Source organism: Myotis daubentonii, chromosome 3 (assembly GCF_963259705.1).
Source record: "Myotis daubentonii chromosome 3, mMyoDau2.1, whole genome shotgun sequence".
Taxonomy (NCBI): domain Eukaryota; kingdom Metazoa; phylum Chordata; class Mammalia; order Chiroptera; family Vespertilionidae; genus Myotis; species Myotis daubentonii.
In genome coordinates, this window is record NC_081842.1 from 217255369 (window position 1) to 217280343 (window position 24975).

Here is a 24975-nt window from a genome sequence, read left to right on the forward strand (position 1 = left end):
GGCCTAGCTCCTACCCTGCCACTTACACATGCACATGCATACACGCACGCATGCACATGCATGCACACATGTGCACACACAGGCCTTGGCAGTGCTCCGTGGCTGGAAACCACAGGTGCCAGCTTGGCTCTTGGCATCTGCCCTCTGAGTCCTGAGTGACTGGGCAGAGTTCTTCCTCCTCTTGGAAGTACTGGGATCTCAGCTCCTAAAAGGCCATTTCCCTCCGTGCCCCCCTCCCCCGAGTTGGCTGTACAGGCTGCGGGCGACCCGGGCATGAGGGCTGGTTTCGGCACGTGCAGCAGGCAAAGACCTTACAGGCTCACCCAGCCACCATCCTCGATGAGACACGCGCTGAGGACGGGAATCCATCAGAGGGCTGGAGGCCCTTCCCTGAGCTCAGGAGTAAGGCGGGGGTGCCCCCCTCCCCGCGCTGGGTGGCCTTGTTTTGGAGATTCTAGCCACTTAGCTAAACAAGAGGAGACATTTCCAGGCACAGGAATTGGCAGAAAGGAGGTAAGGCTGTCTGTCTTCCCAGATGGCACAGTAACACCCGGGACCCAGTGGTGAAAATAACTCAGATAATGCAAGAATTCAGTCGGGGAACAGCCTATAGAATGAGTAATGCTTTAAAAAAACCTCACCTGAAATAGACAATTTTTCATTGTTGTTTGTAGGTATGTTTGTTTTCAAATGTGTTTTTATGTCTTGATTTTAACTATCTCTTGAGACGTCACTCTTTGGTCGTTTGCCATGGCGTCTGTCCCTGGACTCATTGTCTGAGTGTCCCACTGGGGCCCCCGGCTGCCCCGGCTCTGGCTGCTTCCCGCGTGGGGCCTCCTGGCCTGGCCTCCGGGCTGTGTCCATGTGGGCTGGGCAGTCCCTGCTCAGGCCAGCTGAGGCCGAGAGGAGACACGCTTCCAAGTCCGGCTGCCTGGCCAGCCCGGGGGCGGGGGGCAGCCGCGGCTTCCTGGGGGTTAGCCCGGGTGGACACCAGCGTCCACGGAATTCCTCGCTCCTGAACGCTCTGCAGCCTTGGATATTTCTTCGGCACTTCATTTTTTATTTTAAAATTATTTTAAACCCAAGTATCCTGTGGAGATGGTCCAGATGGCTCTTGACAAAGCCGCTTCCCTTGTCCCCCCTCGCTCCGCCCAGCCCCCTTCGCGGCAGCTGCTGGCGGGCTCGCGGCTCTAGGCCGTCTCTCGTCGGAAATTCCAGCTTATGCCGCGTAAACAGCCAGCGCCGAGCCAGGTCCAGCGCCAGATGACGTGGCTGTGGGCTTGTACTGCAAGGCTCAGTGTCGCCTCGTGTGCCCTGTCCCCCTGCAGCCGCTCTGTAAATGCTCCACACGCGGCCCGTGTGCCAGGCAGGGGTGGTGCCCCCCTGCCCCCCATCTCCGTGGTCCCCACCTGGTCCCCGGTGCAGAGCCTCACGACCATATATACAATCTGTGCATGTTGAGCCGTCAGAGCCCTCCCTACCCGCCCGCCCCTCCTCACCCCTCATTGCCATCCTGGGTCCCACCTGGGGGTCTCCACTCCCCGACCCCCACAGCCAGATCAGCCTTGATTCCCACACCACGGGCCTCTTTATTCCCGTGACTCTGTTTCCCGAAACGTGCCTCTGGCTTTTCTGCTTCTGCTGCTCCGCCCAAACCCCACCTGCCCCGGTGCTTCTGGGCCCCCCACGCCGAGGCCACCTCCGCCCTCCTCAGGACCCATCGTTGCTCCTGGTACACGTTTTGTCCGGCTTCTCTTCCTGGAGGTCACCCCTCTCCTGTCCTCAGGACCTGGAATGTCCACCGAGTGCGGGAAGGACTTTTCAGAAAGAGGCTGGAGGTGGTGCTGCCGGGTGGCTGCGCTCGGGCCGTTGGCAGCTGCTCTGTGAGAGTCACGGGCATGTGGCTCCGCTGTCCTTCATCACCTGCCGGGGGGCTCTTCCCACCCAGAGGACGGACGGTGCCGCGGTGGCCATGTTCCTGCAGGGAACCCACACCACTGCCAGAATGTGGCGTGAGGGGTTAGGGACCCCTACACTGGAGCACTTCTGCCTCTAGGATCAGATCAGAGCCTGGCAGGCGTCTTCTGTCAGCTGTTCCCTCCCCCGCCCCGCCCCCCGCCCCCGTGCATGTAGGCTCACTGGGTGGGCACTTGGTCTTTCTCTCGGCTGCTTCCCAGCACTGGGCACAGGGCCCGGCTCTGAGCAGACATGCAGCGTGTGGGATGAGGGGCTGGGAAGAGTGGAGACGGCCCCTGTGTGAGAAGGGACCGCAGAGGCAGGCGGGGCGGCAGCAGGAGCCGCACCGAGCAGCATGCGCACACGTGGCTGCCCAGGGGTCTCAAGGCCGGGCACCGCACAGCTTCACCGGGACCCGAGGGAGGGGCAGCGGGGGAACCGCAGGCCCTGGCGGCGAGGCGGGTGGCCCCAGCAGAGGACGCCTGGGAGGCGAGGTGCTGGGTCGGGGGGGGGGGGGGGGGAGCCTCCCGCGCAGATGCTCCGGGCGCGGTTCTGGTGGGCGGTTGTGGAGACGCAGTGTTTGCACTTGTGGGAGGAATTGATTTCACCGAACAATACAGAGAGAGGCACAGGCGCTTTCCAGTTTTGTGGCCTCGCTGAGCGGCGCTCCCGCGCAGACACGGGCAGTGGGATTTGCTCCCTGGACAGAGGGCGCCGCTGACCCCTGTCCCAGGAGCTGGCTTCCTCCAGCCTCGGGTCCTCTCAGCAGCCCCTCCTCCGCGGGGGTGGGCCTCCCTCTGGGAGCTCGGAGCGCTTTGCTTGGGAGACACGGTCAGCCCCCAGCATGAGATCATCTGTCCAGCCTGCTGGTCCCCTGCCTTTGGTGCCAGATTAACTCGCCTGCTTCTGCTTTAGCTGCGATCGTGAGGGACACGCGTGGTAGATGGCCCCTGCAGGACCTTTCCTACTCAACGTCACGAACATGGAATTCTTTTTAAAAAAATATGTTTTTATTGATTTCAGAGAGGAAAAGAGGGGAGAGAGGTAGAAACATTAATGATGAGAGAGAATCACTGATTGGCTGCCTCCTGCACGCCCCCCACTGGGGATCAAGCCCACAACCCAGGCGTGTGCCCTGACCAGGAATTGAACTGTGACCCACTGAGCCACACGGGCTGGGCTGAACATAGAATTCTTAAATACTAGAGGCCAAATGCATGAAATTCGTGCAAGAGTAGGCCTTTGCAGCTGCAGCGGCTGCCTGGATCCCTCCCTCGCAGCCACGGCAGCTGCCTCGATCCCGCTGCAGCCCCAGCTTTGTCCAGAAGGACGTGCAGTCTAATTAGCATATTATACTTTTATTATTATAGACTAGAAGCCTAATGTATGAAATTCATGCACAGGTAGGGTCCCTAGGCCTGGCTGGCGATCAGGGCCGATTGGGTCCTTCCTTCCCCCGGCTGCTGGCTGCCGGCCGGGCCCTTCCTTCATTCTGCACCGCTCCCGGTCAGCGCACACCATTGTGAGCCGTCATACTCCCGAGGGAACAATTTGCGTATTAGCCTTTTATTACATGGGATTAGCCTTCCCCCCCAACTTCAGTCTAGACTCCTTTGAGGAAACGGACACCAGTGGGATGGTTCTTGGCCTTCAAAGATGTGACCTTGACCTTGCATGGAACCGGTGAGGCTGCCACCTCCCCCGAGCGGGCGGGGGGTGGGGGGGGTGGGGCTCCTGCACACACGGCGGCCTGGTCCCGGCCCCATGCAGGGTTCGCCTGCCCTCCTTCCCCTGCCGCCTCGCTCACAACGGGCAGGCACTGATCCCCACCAGCAGCCGGCAGATTTAACGGGAACCGTCTCAAGTTCCCTCGGACAGGGAGCGACCAAATGCGGCGGCCCTTCCCCCGGCCCCTGGTCTGTGATGCTCGGCCCACGGGAGCCACGGTCCGGCTGTGCCCGAGGCCTCTGCAGACTTCCCGCTTTTGACGTTTTGATGTTAGAAACCGATCACCTTTACCTATCATCACTGCCCATTAATTGCCAAAAATCATCCTTATTGATTACCTTTAGTGCTCCTCTGCCCTTGGTCCGCGCAGAGGTGCCCGCCGGTCCGTGTGGAGCCTGGGAGGGAGGCCAGACTGTCTGGGGAGGAGGCTGTCACTCCGGCCCCTGGAGTGACCCTGTGGTCACCACGGGGGCTCCTCACCATGGCTGCACTTACTACCGTTGCCTTCATCTCAGGGGCTGGCCCCACACTCCGTTCCCGGAATTCAATGTAGAAACAGGGCATTTCAAGTCGCCGCCCACAGTGGGGCTGCTGTGGGTCTGTCGGCAAGCATGGTCCCGTCAGCCAGTCGGGCCCAGGAAAGAAAATGAAGTCTCTTTCAGGCCACTCAGCGCGTTGTTGATACTTCAAAAAACAAACCTGTAGGCAGTTAGATGTTACCTCTGGTGCCGATGTTTGTCTATATGTTAGTGGCCAAGCAAGTCTTGTTTTTTTCTCTCTAACCCTGATGAGTGCAGTGTTCGAGGAGCAGGTCTACACTTTCGCTGTCGTAGTTCCCATGGCGAACCCTGGTAATCAAGGTAGATTGTAGGGCTCACTACACGGAGAGCTCAAGTGCTGGCCTCAGAGGGCTCTGTCACACGTGACGCCGAGGCCTGGGTGCTGGGCCAGGGCTGCCGGGCTGACAGCGGGAGCGCCCAGCGGCTCACGCCTCCCGTCCGCCCGGGCTCGCGGCCACACTTGGCGCACTCGGCCCTGCGCTGTTCTTAGGAACAGTGAGGCCCTGTGGGAACCCCACCGGCATTTCCGGTCAATGGGGCCGCACCCCCACTCCCAGGGCTGGTTCTGACTCCTTCCACTCACGCCTCCATCTTCACCCCCTCCTACAGAAACGCAGAGAGAGCTCATTGTATCTTCTGTTCTAAACATTCATTCCAGCTCAGGGGTTCCTTCCTGTCCCACCTCCTCGCCCTCCCTCCTGCCCCAACTGACCCCCTGGCCGACGACGCGTCTGGTGGCCGGAGCCGGCCGCGCAGCCCGTGGCCTTCCACCTGCAGGCCATCGCACGCCCCCAGTCGCTGTGGCCTTGAGCACCCCTTTCCGTAGTCGCCCCGCAGCTCGGAATCCACCTGGAGCCCCGCCTCGCAGTCGTGGATGGAGAGGCAGCGCCGTGTGGCCTTGTGCGCGTGGTCGTGGGCTGGTCCCACTCTTCCTGCGCAAGCTCTGTGGCCTCTGTGCCTCCGGCTCCTGCTGTGATAAGCAGACAGCGCTGGGCCCGCCCCGGCTGCTATCCGGCCGGCCAGCACTCACTCCCCCACCGCAGGCTCACTGCACTCCCTCCAGAGCTGACCTCCGGGCCTGAGCCTTGCCTTAGTTGGAAGAGGGGATGCTGACACCTCAGCAGACCGAGTGGGGCGCCCGCCACCCACCGAGCCAGGCGCCGTGGTCCTCAGTGGCACCTTCCGTGAGAGTCGTGGTAATGGAAGCCCACTTTCTTAAAGTCAAGGACACTCGTTACAAAAAACAACCCTTTTTATTCTGGAAATGCTCAGTATGCAGACGCGGAGAGGAGAGCGGCCTCCCTGCCTCCACGTCCTGGGAAGCGGCGTCCCCCAGTACCTGTGAGGCCCGGAGGCTCAGCCGCGGCCGCAGGGCAGCACGAGCTCCTGGCCTCTCCGTGACCTGGTATTTATTTTGTTTTCCCCACACGGCAAAGCGGTAACGATCCCATGTCTACACATGGGCAGGTTGCTCATACACACCAGAGCCCAGGCTGGTGGCTCGGGCCCTCGTCCGGGTGGCGATTGGTCGGCCGCCCCTCCCTGCAGGCTCCCTGGGAGCCCGCTTTCCCGGGCGGGGGCTGGCTCTGCCCCTGTGTCCTGGGTGGGTCTGTGACTAAGATTTCCGGGAGCTGGGAGCTGACCAGTACCCTTTGCTGCTTTCCTGGGGACAGTCTCAGTAGCACAACCGAAGGGCATGTTTAAGCTGTGGATGTGAAACAAGCCTCGTGCTGTGCTGGGGTGCGAGGTCGGGGGTGGAGCTAGCAGGTGTGCTGTCGGGATTCTGCCCAGCAGGCGGGGCCAGCCCGGTGCAGCCTGCCTTTCTGTGTGTTTTCTAGAAGAGCTGTTGAGAGGAAGTCACAGACCTCACAACTCACCACCAGTCACTGGTTTTCAGTGCAGTCAGCTACACTGCCACCACCACAAGCAACTTAGGGCATTGTCAACCCCAAAGAGACACTCATACCCCTGAGCAGGCCCTCCCCTCCCTGCTCCCCAGCCCCTGACAACCACGGACCTACTTCCTGTGTCGGGACCTGCCTGTCCGGGCACCTCGCATGCATGGAGCCACGCAGCGCCTGGCCTTTGTGCCTGCTTCTCTCGCTCAGCGTCGTGTTTTCAGGCTCACCCATGTGTAGAGTGTCGGTTCTTTGTCTGTTTTTATTGCACAGATGGGCTCAGTCCTTCGTCCCCTCATTGGTGGGGGCACATCCCGGTCTGGCTGCTGGGAGATGCTGTCATGAGATCCGCACGCAGGGGTGTGACATGCTTTCCGTTCTCGCGGGTGTGCACGGGGGTGGGGGGTGGGCTGGCTGCCTCGTGTGGCGCGGAATTGGCCTCTGGTGAAACTCCCTCTTACCTCCAAAGGGGCTGCAGTCGCACCACTCTCCATCCCCAGCAGCTCCGAGGGTCTGACTCCTCCACGTCCTCCCCGCACTGGGACCTGACGTTGGTGCAGCCACTCAGGAAGGACACTGTCCTGGCAGGAGACACCTCTGCAGAGGGCAGGACAAAGGACTGTATTTTGTTATTGACCTAGAGCTTTAGCTGGGGTCATTTTCAAAAGCTCCTGGAGGCCCAGCCGGTGTGGCTCAGTGGTTGGCATTGTCCCGAGTATCAGGAGGCCCCCAGTTCAATTCCCGGTCAGGGCACACGCCCGGGCTGCAGCCTGGATCTCCAGTAGGGGGCGTGCAGGAGGCAGCCCATTGATGTTTCTCTCTCATCAATGTCTCTATCTTGCTCTTCCTCTCTCTCTAAAATCAAAACATATTTAAAAACAATTTTAAAAAGCTCCTGAGGAAGCCAGGCTTCCATCAGCCTCACCAGTCCCCGTGCCTGCCCGCCCCCAGCGCCGTGCAGCCCCCGCTGGTGGGAGCTGGGAGGGCTTGGTGTTCACACCTTGTTCCCTGGTGGGAAGCAGCTCCCTGCCCGTCTCACCTGCCTCGTGCCTCTTTTCTGCGCAGGCGTCACCATGAAGCTCATGGACGAGGTGGCCGGCATCGTGGCCGCACGGCACTGCAAGACCAACATAGTCACAGCTTCTGTGGACGCCATCAACTTTCACGACAAGATCAGAAAAGGTAACAGCGCTCTGCCCACAGGGAGGGTGCCTGCGGCTGCCTGGGGCCCTGGCGCCATTAGCTTCTGGTTCACACCAGGGTGGCCCGGCCCTGGCGTCTGCCCATTCGCCACGGGAAGCAGGAGGCCAGGCTCGCGCTCCGGCCTGGGGAGGCAGCTGAAGCTCAGGGTTCGCTGAAATGACTTCATTCCGGTGAAGGCTGTCCCTCCGACAGGATGGGAGCCTTCGTCCTGCGGGAGCAGCAGAAACTCCGCTCTTAAAGCGCCCCACGCGTGGAGTGGGCGGAGCCCGCGGAGATGCTACGTCACTGTAGCTGGGCATTCGCTTGCCTTGCTCTCCTCTCCGGGAGGAGCGGGTGGTCTGTGGGGTAAGCAGCAGGCTTGGTGCAGAGGAGCCCCTGCAGCCTTGGCCGCCTGCCGGCCCCCCTCCCCCTCGCCCCCCCCCCCCCCCCTCCAGGGGCAGTGCTGGCCTGGCTTGTTTTCCCAACACCAGTGCCTTACCGGCCTGGAAACAGAGTTGCGTCTCTCGTGCCTCTGCCTGTGGCCTGTGCGGGCGCAGTTCCCCTGGCCCCTCTCACCTGCTGCTGCCATGGAGACGGCAGCCAGTGTCCCTCCCGGCACGGCGCCATTCTGTCCTGTGGTGTCTTCGGAGGTGAGGCCCTGCGCCCCGAGAAGCAGCACTCGCTGGGGTTCAGGCGGCGTTGATTCTGATGAGCCTCGCTGCGAAAGCAGCCCGTTGGCCGGAGCGATGCCGCGTCCGAGCCGCGGAGGCCTCCCAGGCCCTGGGGTGCTCGCCCCTGCAGCACCTGGCCCCTGAGCACCAGCGCGGTGACGGGAAGGGCAGAGGGTCTCCTCCCCGCCCTGGCGGCATCGAGTGCGAGTTTAGCTGCTGACCTTGGGCTCGGGCTTCGGGAAAAGGGATCTGCCCCAAACACGCGAGCCTTGTCCTTGGCTCGCCCTCCATGGCCCCGGGGACAGCGCGGGAACTCGGGGAAGGATGCCACGCCGCTCTCTAGAGCGACTCCCGGGGACAGGACCGCGAGGGGCTTCAGGCTCCAAGGGGAACCACGCCGGCCCATGGCGCCCGCCCTGTGCGGTGGCTCCGGTGCCCTGGGAACCGCGGCGGAGAAAAGCACTTCCCTGCTCTGCGCCACGGCTCTGCCCACAGTCACGCCCGGTGGAGGGCTCAGCGCTGGCAGCGCCCTGGCCGCGCCGCCTCAGACACAGAATTGTGCGTTTGTGTCCAATTCCACGGGCGGAGGCCTCGGCCGGCGCTGCTGCCGCCCACCCCCACCCCGCCCCCACGTCCTGCGCTCCCACAGGTCACTTGCTCCGTTTCTGAATATTTTTTAACTGAGAAGTGAAAATGCCCAGGCAGCCGTGGAGAGCAGGCGAGGGAGAAAACAGGTCCCTGTGATGGGATGGTTCGGAGCCTTGGGTGCGGGAACCGAAAGCCAAAGTTTTCTTGTGGAGCATGACTGTGGGAAATGAGAAACCTTCTAGAAAGGGCTCTGGGTGTGTGATGTCAGAAACACCAGCGTCACCGCACAGGTTCCGTGCCTTTTAAGAACGTGCACAGCCACGGCTGTTTGGAGCTTAAACGCTGAGCTGCTCTTAAAGTTTGAAATATTTGGCAACTTTGCAGTCCTGGCAAGAGCAGTTTTTTATTATTCTATTTGTTTTTCCAAACCCTGGCATCCTGCTGAGGTCTGCCCATCTGCTGGGGGAGCGGGTGGGCACTGCCAGGCGCCGGCCGTGCGCTGCGGCAGCTCAGCAGTGATTTACAGACAGAAACTGGCGAGGGGTTCAGGCGCAGCCACCGACCCTACCGGCCTGGCAGTGCCCACCCTAACCCCGCTCACCGCCGGGCGCCAGGCATGCTAAGTGCTTGGTGCGACGTGCCCTCACCCGCCCAGCGAGACGGGGGCTGTTCGGATCTGGGGCCTTCTCACCACCAGGTGTGAACATGGCCGACATCCGCTCTCAGCCTGGGTGTCAGCCTCGGCGGGCGATGACACAGCCTCACGGGTCCATCCTCCATGCCTGCGCGGGGCACCGAGGGTCAGCGTCCCCCGTGGCTGTCATGAGACCCGTGGCTGCCGAAGGCGGCCTCAGTGCCACTTATAGGACAGAATCGCTTCCCTCCTGAAAGTCAGAGAACGCTCAGCGCCAGCCTCCAGCCTCTTCCTCTTTCGGAGGGAGATGGGGCCTTGTCCCTCGAGAAGCCCCAGGCTCTGGCACGGGTCCGGCTGCAGGAGCTGGGGACTCGGGCGGGGCCTCGGGGGCGGGGCCTGGCTGACCAGTCTGTCTGGCCATCACCAGGAGCGACCCAGGTGTGCCCTGGGTGCTTGTGTGTGACTGTCCCCTGTAATGCCACCGTCATTGACCACGTGGCCTTCCTTCCCCCAGAAATGGCTGTGCCCAACCCGCAGAGCTCCCTGTAAGTATGCAGTTAAATGTGGCATGGAACATTCTGGAACTTTATAACCTGGAATAACTGCTCCGCTTGTAGCCTGCTCACTCCCCTAACAGTCGCCATGCTGCCCGACCTGTCTGTCTTCTGGGGTCTCTGAACATGCCTGGAGCTGGGACACAGGCTCCCAGGGGCACTGAGGGTCCCCGCAGCCAGCACTGCTTTCGGGGAGCAGGCCCCAGCCGTGCGGCCAGCCTCGGCAGGCATTTCCTTGAGCCAGGCCAGAGTGAGGCCATGGGGGAGGGGGCGGGTACGGCCACATGTGGGAGGCACGGCCAGGTGTTGGCCGTTCCCCTGGAAGCCCAAGGGTTAGTGCTCCGCGTGGTCCTGGACAGCCCATCGGGTGGTCATGGCTGTGCCAGCGCCTCCCGCTTCCCACCGCCAGGCGCGCGGCTCAGCACCTGGCCCTTCCATGCCGTCCCCACGGGGGCTGCTCCGTGAGGTGGAGGGATTCGGTTGAGGGAAGAGCTCGTGACCTGGAGGCGAGAGGCAGAGAGAGGCCCGAGGCCCAGCAGTGACTGCCAGGGGGGAGCTCGTGACCCCAGGCGTGGGGTCGGTCTGGAGGGGTCAGGTTGAGGGAGAGAGGACACCGGGATGCTATGGGGACACGTGACTTTAGACCTCGTCATACTCCACAAGGGAGACCGCGGGGAGGTGGTGCGCGCCGGGCCTCTGACCAGGACAGGGTCTCAGGAGGCAGATGTCCCTGCTCAGAGGAGGGGCCGCAGGTCCTGCCTGGACGCGGGTGGCCGTGTGCTGGGGCTGAAACGCAGGCAGTGCTCAGGGACGCAGGACCCCAGTCAGTGTGGCAGCTTGGCCCAACCCAATGGCACGAGCCCTTCAGACCGGCGTCTGGAACATGGCAGCCAGGGAGCTGGGGGTGGGGGTGGGGGGGGCGTGATGGAGGTTCCTTGTGGTGCTGAGCAGCGTGGGGAGCCGCTCTGTGGCTCCAGTGGGCACACAAGGCCACAGCATGGACAGTGCAGGTTGCAGACTGGGCCTTAGCCTTCTGGACGGAGCCAGCTCCCCAGGGCTGCAGCCTGCAGGTGGGTGGGGCTTGCCCTGAGGGGCAGGAGTGAGGAGGCATTCCCCCCCCACCCCCCACCCCCTACACACTGCCACTCCCAGCGCAGGGGGCTCGGGGAGGGCCCAGTGCCACTAACTTCTTCCATGAATGAGACGAGTCTGCCTGTCGCGAGGAGATGGACGTGCGTGGGTACTAATGGTTTGCCGTGTGACCGTCCTAGTGATTAGAGTGCCTGGGCTGCCTAACCCGGTGTCTTAGCGTCCTCCGTCCGCTGATCCTGTGCCCCGCCCCCTGCCCCGCCCTCCTAACCCGCTGTCCTGCTCCGCAGGCTATGTCATCACCATCTCGGGGCGCATGACCTTCACGAGCAATAAGTCCATGGAGATCGAGGTCCTGGTGGACGCCGACCCCGTGGTGGACAACACGCAGCCGCGCTACCGGGCGGCCAGTGCCTTCTTCACCTACGTGTCCCTGAGCCAGGAGGGCAGGTCGCTGCCAGTGCCCCAGCTCGTGGTGAGTGCCCCCGCGTTGCTCCCTGGGCTCCCAGGGGAAACTGAGTCACGTGAGCCCATTCTGGGCAGCTGGGCCCTCCTCGCCACACCCTGAGCCAGCGGCCTTGGCCGTGGTGCAGGTCAGCCGCCAGGGCCCTCAGAGGGCGGCGGGGGGGGTGGGGGGCGAGCAGACAGCACGAGGGAGACCCCTTCACGAGCCCCTCGTCATGGGCTCCTCTCAGGGGTGAGCTCCGCGCCAAGGGCTCCTGCCCTGCGCAGGTGCTGGAGGGAGGACCCTCCCAGGCGGCTCCCGGGGGACCCCCCACCCTGCGCTGCCTCGGCACCTGGCTGGGCTCGGCCTGGGGGTGCAGGAGAGACGGGGCGGGGCTGGATGTGTCCATCCAGGCTGGTTTCCCACCAAGGAGAGGCCACCTTTGATTCTCCTCTGAGGGGTCTGGGGCGCACTGTGCTGATGGAAAGTCTGGCCGGACCCTGTGGGTCACCGCCCCCAGCGGGTCACGCCACGGCGGCTTCTCAGCTGAGCTTCAGATGGGCACGATGCGGAGGCTGCTGGGGCCCGATGGGGAGGGCGGAGGCTCACTGGGGCTTTATCTGTAAACAAAGCCCTAATGACTTCCTCCCCTGACAACTCCCAGCCCTGTCAGCTGTGCACACCTGAGGTCCCAGTGCTCACAGTCCCGGAGACTTCCCAGGCTCCACCCCTCACGCCTCCCCTGCCCGTCCTGGTGGTACCGGGGCCACCACCAGCCTCCTGCCCATGGCCTCCTTCCTCAGCACCAGGTGGCGGCTCTCAGCTGTTTCATCTGGTCCCTTCCCTGCTGAGAGCCCCTGGGTCTGGTGCATGTCGCCTAAAGTCCAAGCTCCTGCCGCCCTCCCAGAGCCCCCAGTCACCTCCTCAGAGGACACCCATCCACGTGCCCGTCGCCCTCTCCTCTCATGCCTGCCCTGCTTCCCCTGGAGCCCGGCCGCCGTGGGGCTTGGGGTAGCCGGTCGCTGGCTGACAGTCCGTCTCCCCGGCCCGGACCGAGCCTCCTGAGGCCTGGGACGGGTTTGCTCCTAACGGGTCACTAGGCCTGGGACAGTCTTGGCACTTAGTGGGAGCTCTCTGAAAAATGCATGTGACCTACTGTGAGCAAGGCTGCCCCCAGCATCTCTGTCCTGTGTGCTAACGTCCCGCCACACTCGGGGGTCCCTGACCTCTTTCTCTCAGTCCCCCGGCCTCTGGCTCCGGCAGGGTGGCCACATCCACGGACACTCTCCGTCTGCACTCGCTGGCCTCTCCCTGCCTTTGGAATGACTCACTGGCCACCCCACAGTCCCCCTAAGCATGAGGCTCCGACAGGTCCCGCCTGTGCCCTTCCCACCTCGACTTTGCCAGCTCTGTCTCTCCACGGGGCCTCTGCAGGCATCTCACACCGATTTACCCCACACTGAGGCCATTATCTTCCCCTGAGGAAAATTCCACTGCTCGTGTGTCCGCCCCTCGTGCGATGGGAACCTGGCCGGCTCCTCTCTCCTACTCGGCCCACACCCAGTGTCCGCAGGCCCTGTCCCTGCTGCTGGGTCCTGCTCAGCCCTGAGCCTCCTCCCCCTGCTGCCCTTCATCGGGCTCTACACTGCAGCCATCAAGGTTGTTAAGACAAATCAGATTCGTCCCCTCTCCCACCTGAACTGCCCTGGGCCTGGGTCCAGCCCAGCCGGTCTCCTCTGCTCCTCAGCCCCAGGGCCTTTGCACGTGCTCTGCTGCCTGCACGCCTTCGTGCAGGTGGGCACAGAGCCAGCTCCTCCCACTCTTCCCTCGCTGCTCTGGGTGAAGCCTTCCCACCGTGGACTAGTGCGTGCGCATCAGTTTAGTATCCGGCCCGGCCCGGCCCTGGGCAGGACTCTGGCGCAGAGCGGGGCCAGGAACTGTCTGGGAGCATCACAGGCTTGTTCCCTCGCCGACAGTCAGAGCGGCAGCCGCAGGTCCCTCCGTCCCCAGCCTCCCTCCCTCAGTGGACCTGCCCCTGGTGTCAGGCCCCTGGTCCTGCTCTGTGATCTCAGGCAGTGCTTCCCGTGGGCCACACGGTGGGGAGGGTCCCACGAGCTGGTTTATATCAGGGGCTCCTCCCTGTCTTTCCTCGGACCCTCCTCGCTAGAGCGTGCGCCCTACGAGGGAAAGGGGAGTCTCCATGTGGGGAGAGTAGAGCGTGATGGGGGGCAAAGGGAAAGCAGGAGGTGGGGGCCCCGTGTTTTGGGGGGAGCACCTGCAACTTCAGTAAGGAGGTGAGGAGAGTGCGCTCCGGTCGGGCCTGGAGTGGGGGGACAGGGAGCCGTCCGGGTGGAAGGAGCACAGACTCGAGGGCTGGAGAGGGGCAGGCAGGCACCTGCGCCCCCGGTGACCAGGGTCCCCAAATGGGCGAAAGACCAGATGGCCAAGGGGTAGTGATGTCTTCACTTTGGAAAGGCTCCTGCCGCGTGAATGATGGACAGGTCCTCTGACCAGGTCTGCGGTGCCTGCCAAGATGGGGTGCACTCGCCCAGGTCCCGCAGCCGCCACGACTGCTCCCCAACACACCCCAGAACTCAGCTGGCGGGGGAGCCAGTGCCACCGCCAGGAGGCTCGGCAGTCTGTGCTCTGGGAGGGGGGCCTCGGCGCCCCAGGAGCGGCCTGTGGTCAGGGGCCCTCTGTGGACCACCTGGACAGGGCTCCCGGGCCTGTGGGTGGAGGAGGAGGTGCTGGGCACGGTGGGGAGGCTGAAGGGGATGGGGAGCGACACCTGCTTGAAGGGAGGTGACCGAAGCCTCAGGTTTCAGGGGCCAGCGCAGCGGTGACCACAGCCTCCTGCCCCTGGCATTGTGTCCATCAGGCTGTGGTTTCTCACCAATTAAAGGCCATTTTGATTCTTCACTGAGGGGCCTGGGGCGCGCTGGTGCTGATAAAAATAGCTTCTGTGGGGAGGAGGGGTCCCCTCCAGGGGCTGCCGTGAGGGTCGTCTGTCTCAGCACACGTGTGCTCCGGGCCTGTGCGCCCAGCCTCCCCCCTTGTCAGCAATTCTTCAAGCTCCTGCCTATTTTTAGCTCCATCCCCAGGGCCGCTGACACGGAGGCGGTGGTGCTGTTTGGAGTGTTCCTGGTGCATATTTTATGCTGGGGAGGCGAGGGCGGCCGTTCCCTGCCAGCTGCAGGCACTTCCCGGGCTAATTATTAGGAGAGGCAGTCGCAGAGCGAGGAGCCAGGCTGCCCTCTGACCCAGGCCAGGCCCCGCCACCCTGCCTCCCTGTACAGGCTTCCCTGTGGCCGTGCCCTCTGACCTTGGGTGGGGTCAAGCCGCAGACCTCTGATCCGGGCTGCAAGTGGCCGTGCACAGGGACATGGGGAAGCCACCCGGTGGCTCCCTGGGACCCGGGCACCTCCGGTGGGTGATCTTCTGTCAGCCCAGGGGCAGGGGCCTTGTGTCCCCGGGAGCCTGAGGACCCAATGGCGTCTGTGTTGGAGCCACAGCAAGTGCTGTCCCTGGTCCAGCTGTGGCTGCCGCTGAGGGTCCCAGGAGACGTGCAAGGGCGAGGTGCCGCGTCCTGGCCTGGTGTGCGGAGGAAGCGTGGACACAGGGGAGGGCTCGCTCCCGCCCTTGGCATTGGAGGAGCCCAGAACCCTTCTCAAGCCCGTGGAGGACATGGGCTTTGGAAAACAGCAGCTTCCCTGGATCATGATGGAATCAAATGCCGCAGTGAGCGGGCCTGATCGCTCAGCACGCCTCGGGCAGCCGGGCAGCGTCCTGGGCCCTGTGTGGCGGAGTGGTATGTGATTGCTCCCTCACTGAATAAGCTCAGACAGACGTGCTGGGCCGGCAGGACTGACGGAGGACGGATGGGTCTGCTCCTGGGGTGGGGAGCCTGTTAGCGAGGGAAGCTGCGCCCGCCCCTCCTGCCCGTGCGCGGGGAGTCGGACCGGATGGGTCCTGACGCTCCTTGACCGCCGTGCCTTCCTGGGTTTGGATGCTCAGCACAAACCTGCCTTGTGGTGGGAAAATGCCGGAGCCCTGAAGCTGCTCCGTCAGCTGGATGGTTGGTGCTCAACACGTCCAGTGGCCCGAGTCCCGCCTCCCCTGGCACCAGGGTGTGTGGGCCACAGGGAGCGTGGGTGAGAGCCGCACCCCCACCATCTGCTCTCCCACTGCTCTGCCGGGAGCCCGGACCCCCCCTTTGACAGCTGAGCGTGTCCACTCTGCAGATGTCCTTTGAGGGTCCGCTGGTCCTGACAGCTCACACGGCACAGCCAGCGCTCTGAAAACCACCGATCAGTGTCAGCAGCCACCCGCCCGCCGGCCCGGCCCCCCAGTGACCCCTCTCGCTGAACACTGGGAGGCCCCGCGCACCCCGTGGCAGCTTCTTGCTGCTCCCATGCCTTCAGCTCCCCGCCCCACCTTGCTAATTTGATTTCTCCAGAACGTGAAAACCTGGGGGGCAGGGGCAGGGCTGCCCCCACGTGGAGAACAGCGCTCAGCGGCCCAGCGCCAGCCGTGCCACCTCTGGGAGCGGGGACAGTGAAGCCTGAATGTGTGTCCACTGAGCACAGCCACCGGTTTTGAATCGTTGACACAAACACACCAGTTTGGATTTGGAGTGAAGACTTTCTTGCTTTGGACTTCATTCTTCGATCATTATTCATTCAGCAAATGCTCCCTCCACACCCCCACTCCGTGTCCCAGGCATGTGCTGGCCTCCGACAGAGGGCAAGGAAGACCGATGAGGCAGAGCGAGCAGACGGGGCCAAAGGAGTCCAGGACCCAGGAGGCGGGCACTTCGGGGCCATGTCTGCTGTGAGCCTGTGGGTCTTGGGGCCGAGCTCATCCCCGCCGGCCACGCACTGTGCCCTCACCAGGCTGAAGACTTCTTAATCGCCTGCGTGCTTGTCCCATGGCCCCCGTGTCTCCATCCTGAGCACCAGGGAGGGTGCACCGCGTGGCTGTCTAACTGCAAGGCCTGCGTCCGGCTCTCGGGGCGTTGTCACCGCTGGGGACCCTCTTGGCACCGGACACCCACTAGTTACTAAAGGACACGCTATGGGTTCGCCAAGGGTGGACCAGCCCCTCACCCGCTGCGCCAAGTTCTGACACGTGCTCTCAAAGCACAGAGGATGGAAGGGGAACCTTTGGTTTGCACTGTTAGGCTCAGGGAGCCACAGGCCTCGCCCACCCCACCCGTGGGAGGAGCCGGAGCGGCGGCTGCAGGAAGAGTGTGAGGGAAGGGGAGAGGCAGCCGAGGCCCCTGTGGCCGTGGGGGTCCCTGAGCCAGCAAGGGCGCTTTCTCCCGCTGCCCTGGGGTCCCCCCACCCTCCTGTCCCTGTGGCGGGGCATAAGGCACCAAAGGCCTGTCCCTTAAGGTGACCTCAGAGCCGCCTCCCGGCTGAGCTGTGGTGGAGTCAGGAGCGCCTCGCGTGTCACCTCGAGTCCCCACTTCACAGTGGGAGCAGCTGGCCTGGGAAGGTGGGCGGCACCCCTGAGGCACACAGCCAGGTCCTGGACCCAGAGCCTGTGTCCTCGCCGCCCCTCGCTGCCCCTCCAGCAGCAGGCAGCTTCTTGGGCCTGTGCCATGGTGACTGGGGTCGCCACGCCCTGAGCTGCTGGTGTCCCCTTTGCGTCCCCTCTTCTCCCCGGCATGTGCACGGACCCCCACGCTGTGGACCTGCTCGAACTGTCGGGGTGACTGGTCCCCGCCTCCCCCTTCAGCTTCAGGCACTGGAAACAGTGATTTCCTTTCCCACGAGGAGCCTTTAAAAACAGCAACAACCAGCAACTGTGTATTTATTTACTCTGCCGGATGGAGGGAGCCGGCTGCGGCTGCAAGGAGGTGGCAGCTGGGCCGTGGGTCGGGTGTGTGCGGGGATCCATGTGTCGCTGTCAGCTCCACACCCAGCGGGGAGTGGGGGCCCCTCCTAGTCACTTGGCAGGCGGACTGTTGACGCCCTGGGAGGCTGAGTGCCCCCCCCCACCCCCCCTCCGTGCTTGCTTCCGTTTCCCTGGGGCTAGACTGCCTGCCCTTGGCCATCTCCATGAACTGCCCTGGCCAGACACCTCCCAGGGGGCCAGAGGCAGGCTGTCAGCACCAGGGGGCAGCTGTGGTGTGGGGCGGGGGGGCTCGATGCCCTCAGGCCCCTCCTCCAGGCCCTGCAGTGTCCCGCTGGGCCGCGGCCAGCTGCCTCCACGCCCATCACTAGAGGCGCTGGTCCTGTCTGAGGGTGGATCCTGGCTGATGGGCTGATTGCACAGCACTGGGCGTTGGGTCATGTCTGAGCAGCCGTGGGCCTGGCGCTGAGGCCACATCTCCTCCCACGGGGCGGACACGAGGACTCGCGTGTTTGGTGCCAGCAGCACAGACAGGAATTGCCTGCCCCTCACCCTGCTCCTCCTCCAGTGAGAAGCATCCAGAGCCTTGGGCTCACGTCCTGGCACCCTGGGCGGCCTGTGTGCTGAGGGCGAGTGGCCCAGTCGGCTGGGGTGGTCTGGTGGGGAGTGGGCTTCAGGAGCAGGTGGGACGAGGGCAGACGAGCGAGGTGCCCACCCTGCAGGTGCACAGCCCCAATGGGCAACGGGGCCCTCGCTCACCCCAGACCCACACTGTGCCGCCCCTGCTTACAGACACGAGCTCCCATGGGAACGCTCCCCAGCCCCCAGTTTATGTCCTCTGCTGGGGCCGGGCTTTCTAGGGCTGCATCTGCCCTCATGGTCTAGTCCCGTGGTCGGCAAACTCATTAGTCAACAGCCAGATGTCAACAGTACAACGATTGAAATTTCTTTTGAGAGCCAAATTTTTTAAACTTAAACTATATAGGTAGGTACATTGTTATGAACTTAATTAGGGTCCTCCTAAGGCTTAGGAAGAGCCACACTCAAGAGGCCAAAGAGCCGCATGTGGCTCGTGAGCCGCAGTTTGCCGACCACGGGTCTAGGGGACTTTCCTCCCCTCCTAACTGTAGGGATTCACGTACACGCAAAAATGAAGAGAAGAGAGAACTGTGTCGTCATCAACACGGGGCCCGCGGCCCGCCTCCCCACCCAGGCTCATTGGAAGCAAATCCCAGATCACATCGTCCAGGGCGGGCGGTCCTGTCTGTGCAGCTGGTGCCAGACACGGCGAAGGTCAGGGTCTCTCGGGCAGAAGGGCTCTTGTCATTGGCTTAGCCTCCCTGGTGGACTGGGCGGTGGCCGCGGCTTGGGCTTGGGCCTTCCTGCTCGCGGCAGCTGCAGGACCAGCGTTCCTTGTGTGCGGGGAGACCCCCAGGACCCTGGGTCTCCTGAGGTCACCCCAGTGGCAGATCACCGACCGTTTCCAGGAAGGGTGGGGGGAGCCCCCGCGTGCTGAAGCCTCCCGTTGGGGCCACCTGGGTGCTCTCCCCGATCCTCGGTCCACACGGACGGGGGTGGGGCACTCTTCTCACCTTATAGATGGAACGGCCTGGCACGCCGGCCCGGGGGCCCGTTTCCCTACGGGCCCTGCCTCTGCCATTTGCTGTTGACAGGACCCTGGGGCCCTGGGTCAGGGCCTTCCCCGGAACCCCCATCACCTGCCCCTCGCGCCCCCCTGCTGTGCTTCGTCCTGGGGCCATGCGGCTGCACCTCCCCGCGGGTGCATAGCCTGCCCAGGTAGATCTGCTCTCAGAGGCGGGTCCGGTGCCTGCGCACACGGGTGGTGCGTGCCTGCGGGGACACGGGGAGGGAGGCGGTGGTGCTTGGTTTTATGGAGCGAGCGTTCCCTCCACCCGGTGGCCCCTCTGCTGGGGTGGGGTGGGGCACCGCCCCCGAACCTTCCCCCTGACGTCTTAGCTGAGGAGCGTGCTCTGGCCTCCGACGGGCCGCGGTTCAGAACAGCTTTACTAGAAACTCACGCACCGTGCAGTCTGCCATTTGCATCGAGGTGTGTTCGTTCGTTCGTTTTTTATTGATTTCAGAGAGGAAGGGGGAGGGAGAGAGAGAGAGAAATATCATTGATGAGAGAGAATAATGGATCGGCTGCCTCCTGCACACCCCCTATTGGGGATCAAGCCCACAACCCGGGGCATGTGCCCTTGACAGGAATAGAACCCGGGACCCTTCAGTCCACAGGCTGACGCTCTGTCCACGGAGCCACACCAGCCAGGGCTGCATTGAGTTTTAACTACTGGTGTCAAACAGGGACAGCTAGGAGGACTTTGGTCCTCACGGCAACCTGTGGGGTGGACACGGGCCCATTTTACAGAAGAGGAAAGTAGGGGAGGCTGGTGGTCTCCCCGTGCTGGCCCTGGGGGGGGACTAGGCTGGGGCAGAATGAAGAGGCCACCCCAGGAAGGTCTGGTGTGTGGGGTCCCAGGTGGTCCTGGCCTTGCCCTGCTGGCCTGTGTGGGAAGTGACCCAGTTCTGGAGGCTGGCAGAGCCTGCCACTGCCCGTCCAGGCATCTCCCAGGGCAGGCGAGGCCAGCTTTGAGGGCCCACTCGGCCGGCTGATGGTGGAGCGTGTGGGGAGCACTTCCCAAGAAGGGTTCCTTAGGAGAGGGGTCCCTGGCCAGGTCAGGTTGGGAAAGCGGATTAAACAAAGTTAAGCAGGTTTATCTTCAGGATTTTCAGAACCTTGACCCAGAGGCCATGTTCATTGTGGGGGGCCATCAGCATGCAGGTGCCCAAGCCCGTTTGGCCACAGACCCTAAGGACGGCTCCATGTCCCGTCCAGAGACGGGGACACACGTGCATGAGTGACACATGTCCTCAGGGAAAGAACCAAAGTGGATGGCTGCCGGGAGCCGGTCCATGCTTGCTGTTTCAAGGGACCTGGCATATATGGCATACTGTTCTTAATATGTTTGCTCACCTTCTTGGCACTATGTGTTTTAACCAAGGTCTCTGAGAAAGGTTGTTTTCCCCAGGTAGGGATTTTCCCCTGAAGTTAGGGAGGGAATAAAACCCCTCAACTAAGTGCCAGGCGGGTAATTAATCCCTTTAACTACGAACAATCATGCTTAAACTACATAATCTTTTCTCCCTGGAATGGAGATAAGAAACGCCCTAACCTTTGTAATAGAGATTGATAGGATTAAATCAACTGGTATAAATACAGTTGTAACAAGACAGAAAGACTCAGAACTCAGGAGACAGAATTCAGAAGACAGAACCTACACGGAGCCTAGAGACAGAAGAACTTCGCTGGCGAGAGCATGCCAGAGGATCCTGGACCGGGACTGGCCTCAGAGCCTAGAGACAGAGCCTAGCGGGAGAACATGGCAAGGGATCCTGGACTGAACCTGACTACAGAGATTGGCAGGAGAACCTGACTGGAACCTGGACACTGAACCTGACTGGAGAGCCTGGACAGAACCTGGCTGGAGAACCTAGCGAGGGAACATGGCTACAGAACCTCGCTGGAGATCCGAAGCAGAACCTCTCTGGAGATCCGGGCTGGAGATCCTGGCTAGGCTGCTGATCAACTGAACGCTGTCTCCGTGACATTCCTTCTTCGCCGACTCCGTCCACACCTTTGGGAACCCCTGGACCCGCTGGGGTTGGACCCCGGCAGATGGCACGGACAGACGGACGATGGGCAGGTGGACAGAGTGATGGCTGCAGAGAGTGAGGTGGCCCCTGGGTTCTCCTGGCCCAGCAGCCCTTCCTCAGCCCAGTGCCAGCTGCCTGCCCCCCGAGGAGCCCGCCTCCGATGGGTGACTCCTGCCCGCCGTCCAGGGCACCCCTGGTGACGGCTCCTAAGCTCATGATATCAGCTCCGCAGGGCCATTTGCCACCCGCCCTGAGCCCTCCCAGCTCCCTCGAGCCACAGGAGCACCTGGCTGGTGACCCGGGGACTTGGGGATCAAGTTCCTTGCTGGAATGCCACGCCTCCCAGTTGCCAGGAAAACCCGTGGGCTGGGGAAACAGCCCCTCACGTCAGGCAGGGCCTGGCTGCAGGGCTTGGCAGGAGTCCGGCGCCGTGCCCGGTCCCACTGCCTTGCCCAGCAGCCGGACACACGCTCTTGCTTTGGAGAAGTGCTCTTCTTCCCAAGCCTCTTGCGCTCTTTCCGGCCCCGGGGATGGGACTCACCAGCAGGACCCAGCCTGCGCCAGAACCCACGCACCCACCGGGGCTGGGCCTGCAGGAGCAACCCTAGCATGTGCTCCAGCTCCCCACCCCCCACCAGCCCCGGGACCCACATGCACGGCCCACCGTGGGGTCCTCTGCGCGGCAGGCAGGAAGCTTTCGCTGCGAGCAAGGGCCAGCCACGCCGCTCTGTGAGCCGTGCCTCTGGCTGCTGTGGGGGGATGAGAGCCACGTTTCCGAAGCCACACACGCAAGTGCCACAGGGCAGGGGAGAACCCTTCCTTCCTAGCCCAGTGGCCTTGACATTGCATTCTTGGCCACGTCAGCTATTCCCCATGTGGGACAGGGTTGGATGAGACAGGCAGGGCCCGCGACCCTAAGTGGTCCCCAATCCAGCGCATCGCATTACCTGGATGCCCCTTAGAATTGAGTCTGAGCCCAACCGCATGGCTCAGTGGTTGAGCGTCAACCTATGAACCAGGAGGCCACAGTTCAATTCCCGGTCAGGGCACCTGCCCAGGCTGTGGGCTCAATCCCCAGTGTGGGATGTGCAGGAGGCAGCCGGTCAATGATTCTTTCTCATCATTGATGTTTCTCTCTCTCCCCCTCCCTCCCTCTCTAAAATCAATGAATTTTAAAAAATAATTGTGTCTGAGCCTCAGACCCTGGGCCAGGCTCTGCACTGACAGGGCCCGCGGCCGGAGGAGCCCTGCGCGGGCCTGGAGCCGCCGGCCCCGTCCTGGGGGGGTGGCTCCGCGTCCTCCGCCCCGAAGCCCAGGGGTCTTGCCCCCTTGGCACTGCTGCTCGAGCTGAGAAAGTTTGTTTCCCTGGGTGGCTTCACATCAGACTGCAGAGCCTCCAATTTCATTTTTAAAAAGCCAGCCCGGCTGGCGTGACTCAGTGGCTGAGCGTCGACCTATGAACCAGGAGGTCACAGTTCAATTCCCGGTCAGGGCACATGATGATTCTTTCATCATTGATGTTTCTCCCCCCCCCCCTTCTCCCTGAAATCAATTAAAACATATATATATTTATTTATATTTAAAAGTCAGCCAGAGCAGCAGGAGGACCTGCAGGAAAGGGCCTTGGGAAGCCATTTCCACGCGCGCTCCTGAGACTCGGGGCGGCCCCAGAGCTGCAGGCGCTCGCCCCTCATCCGTTAGATATCAGGGCTCATTGGCTCCAGGCGCCAGCTCTGAAGGTTCCCCCCTGGTGACCTGGGGAGCCGGTTTCTGAGGAGACGGGAGTGCTTGGTCCAGCCTGACGTGGGTCCTCCTCCTTGTCCACGGGGATCGCTCTTTCCAATACGCCATTTGTCTTAAACCCTCGCGCCTGAAAATAGCCGCCGGCGTGTCATTGTGGTGAAAGGCGGCTTTCAGACGAGTGTCGCCAGGAAATGTCTTCCCAGGGGAACCCGCACGGCTCTTTAATCCTAAATCCCAGCCTGAGCGGCAGGAGGTGCGCCTCTGCCCAGGGGCCACAGCAGTGAGCAGCCTGGCCACTCCTGAATGAAAGGGGGCGCCGGTCTTCCTCCCCCAGGTCAGCAGGCATGAGCCAGCACTGTCCCCTGCACCCAGCTGGGCAGTTGGCTCCGCCCCCTCAGGATGGGGCCCTGCTTCTCAAGTTGCTCAGGAAGGAGAGACGAAGGGTGACGCAGACCGAGGTGCCACCTCCTGGGCATCTGTGCCCACGAAGCAGACGGGCTGCTCCAGTGCAATGAAACGGCCTCTCAAGGCCACATGGCCACAGTGTCTGTCCCCACTGTCCTTTGGGGCCGAGACTGCCAGCAGCTGGCATCCTGGGGACGGAGCAAACCTGGGGCCCCAGCAGGGCCCCTCTTTCCCTTCCCCTCACTCTCTGCTCTGGGCCCTCCCTCCATGGCTCATATCAGCAGCATCTCCAGCTCAAGTTCATTACCAAGAGGCACCAGGTGTGGGGTTCACTGTGTGAATGGTGATGTGGGGGTGCCCACGGTTAGGCGTTCCCAGTTGTCTTCTCTCCTGGCGTCCCCTCTGCAGAGCTCTGCCCTGGAGGCACCCTGGCCCTTCGAGGCGGCATGGCTGGCAGACAGGCCTCGCTGGGTGCCCGGGAGGTCCCAGGCGGCAGGGGAGCTGGGCAGGCCCACGGCCCCGGGCTCCACGCGTCTCTCACCTGCCTGTTTCTGTGTGTGCTCCACAGCCCGAGACCGAGGACGAGAAGAAGCGCTTTGAGGAAGGCAAAGGGCGGTACCTGCAGATGAAGGCGAAGCGGCAGGGCCAGGTGGACCCTCAGCCCTAGGTGCCTCCTCCCCTGCTGGGCTCGGAGCAGCCCAGCACCCACCACTTAGAAGTTACCCCCTTGGCCAAAACCCACTTCCCGTTGAGAGCTGGTGTTGTGTGCAGTGTTTGTCCCGCAGTGTTAACCTGCCTTCCCGAATGTACACCAAAGCTTTATTTATATAGCCCGCTGTCCTCAGCATCGTCCCGGCCCACACTCCCAGGCGCTGGGGAGCGCTCCGCACAGTGCGGTCTGTCAGGACTCCAGCCTCACTAATAAAGCTGCTGTTCAGCCGGACCTCGGTCCTGGGTGGTCTTTTGTCTTGGGGGACCTTGGGCTCGTCCGCCCGCCAGTGCCTGCTGGTGCCCCAGACGCTCAGGCACAGCAACGCCCACTCACGCTCCCTGAGGACTTGCTGGCTGGAGAGAGCACCCCTTCCCCCGGGCCCTGGTCCCATGTCCTGGCCCCGAGGTCGGTCTGGCTCCTGCAGGGTGACGCCCGTAGCTGGGGCGGGGGTGTGAGGAGGTGGGGAGGCCGTGAGCAGGGGCAGCTGGGCTCAGCCAGCTGTGGCCTCTGAAGCAAGAGGCAGGGACTCCGGGAAGGAGCCTCCTGGTTGTGCCAGGCCCGTGGCGCATGTGGGAACTCCCCAGCCATGGGGCGGGCGGGAGGTTTGGCCTGGCTGTGGGGTGAGGGTCTGGGAGCCAGTGTGTTAGTGGTACCAGTGTGAGGGTATGCGCTTGTGTGTGTGTCTGCATCCGGTCCAGCAGCCTCGGGCCAGATGAACTGCCCAGGCCACTGCGGGGGCCGCCGCCTGTCCCACCAGCTGAGAAAGGCCCCTCCACCAGCCACCTGGAGCCTGGGAGGACGTTCCCCCTCAGCTCGTCCCTGAAGCCTGGACACGGAGACCCCGCCAGCAGGGCCGCGCACAGGCTCCCGCGGACCCGACAGGAACTGGGCTCCAGATGTGCAGAACCCGGGCCAGGAGCTTCGGAGTCTGTCTTGGGCCCCAGTCCCGCTGACGGGTTATTTCCTGCCTGGGAGCGGGGGGTGGGGGGACGCGCTCCCCACAGGGCCACAGCTACCCCACCCCTGCTCAGCCCCTGGAGCCTCCCCAGCCCCACCCACGCCGTGTGCCAACCTCCTGAAGACTGGTCGTGCCCTGGGCTAGGAGCAAGGCCGTCTCCCCAAGCAGCCTGGGCCGGCCAAGCCAAGGTCTGAAGCCGGAGCCTGCCCGCGGACCCACGGTGCCTGAGCTCTGGGGCTTCTGAGGAAGGCGGGCCCAGCACCGACATCCTTTCATAAGGGGTCCTGGCCTCACTCCTAGTTCAGCCTCGGCCTGGCCACT

At 63.0% G+C, this 24975-nt stretch overlaps 1 protein-coding gene across 8 annotated transcripts in view; it reads left to right on the forward strand.

Annotated features, from left to right (window-relative positions):
- Positions 1-23927, forward strand: part of ACOT7 (acyl-CoA thioesterase 7) — a 62920-nt gene extending 38993 nt beyond the window's left edge. For 6 of the 8 annotated variants that reach the window (XM_059691449.1, XM_059691452.1, XM_059691448.1 and 3 more), the window contains 3 exons: positions 7208-7324; positions 11151-11335; positions 23553-23927. In XM_059691449.1, coding sequence (XP_059547432.1) covers positions 7208-7324; positions 11151-11335; positions 23553-23651 — 401 coding nt within the window. In that variant the 3' untranslated portion in view covers positions 23652-23927. Of the gene's footprint in view, positions 1-7207; positions 7325-9731; positions 9763-11150; positions 11336-23552 lie in introns of those variants that run through there. The other 2 variants (XM_059691454.1, XM_059691455.1) reach the window with 1 other exon arrangement.
- The last annotated feature ends 1048 nt before the right edge of the window (positions 23928-24975 follow it).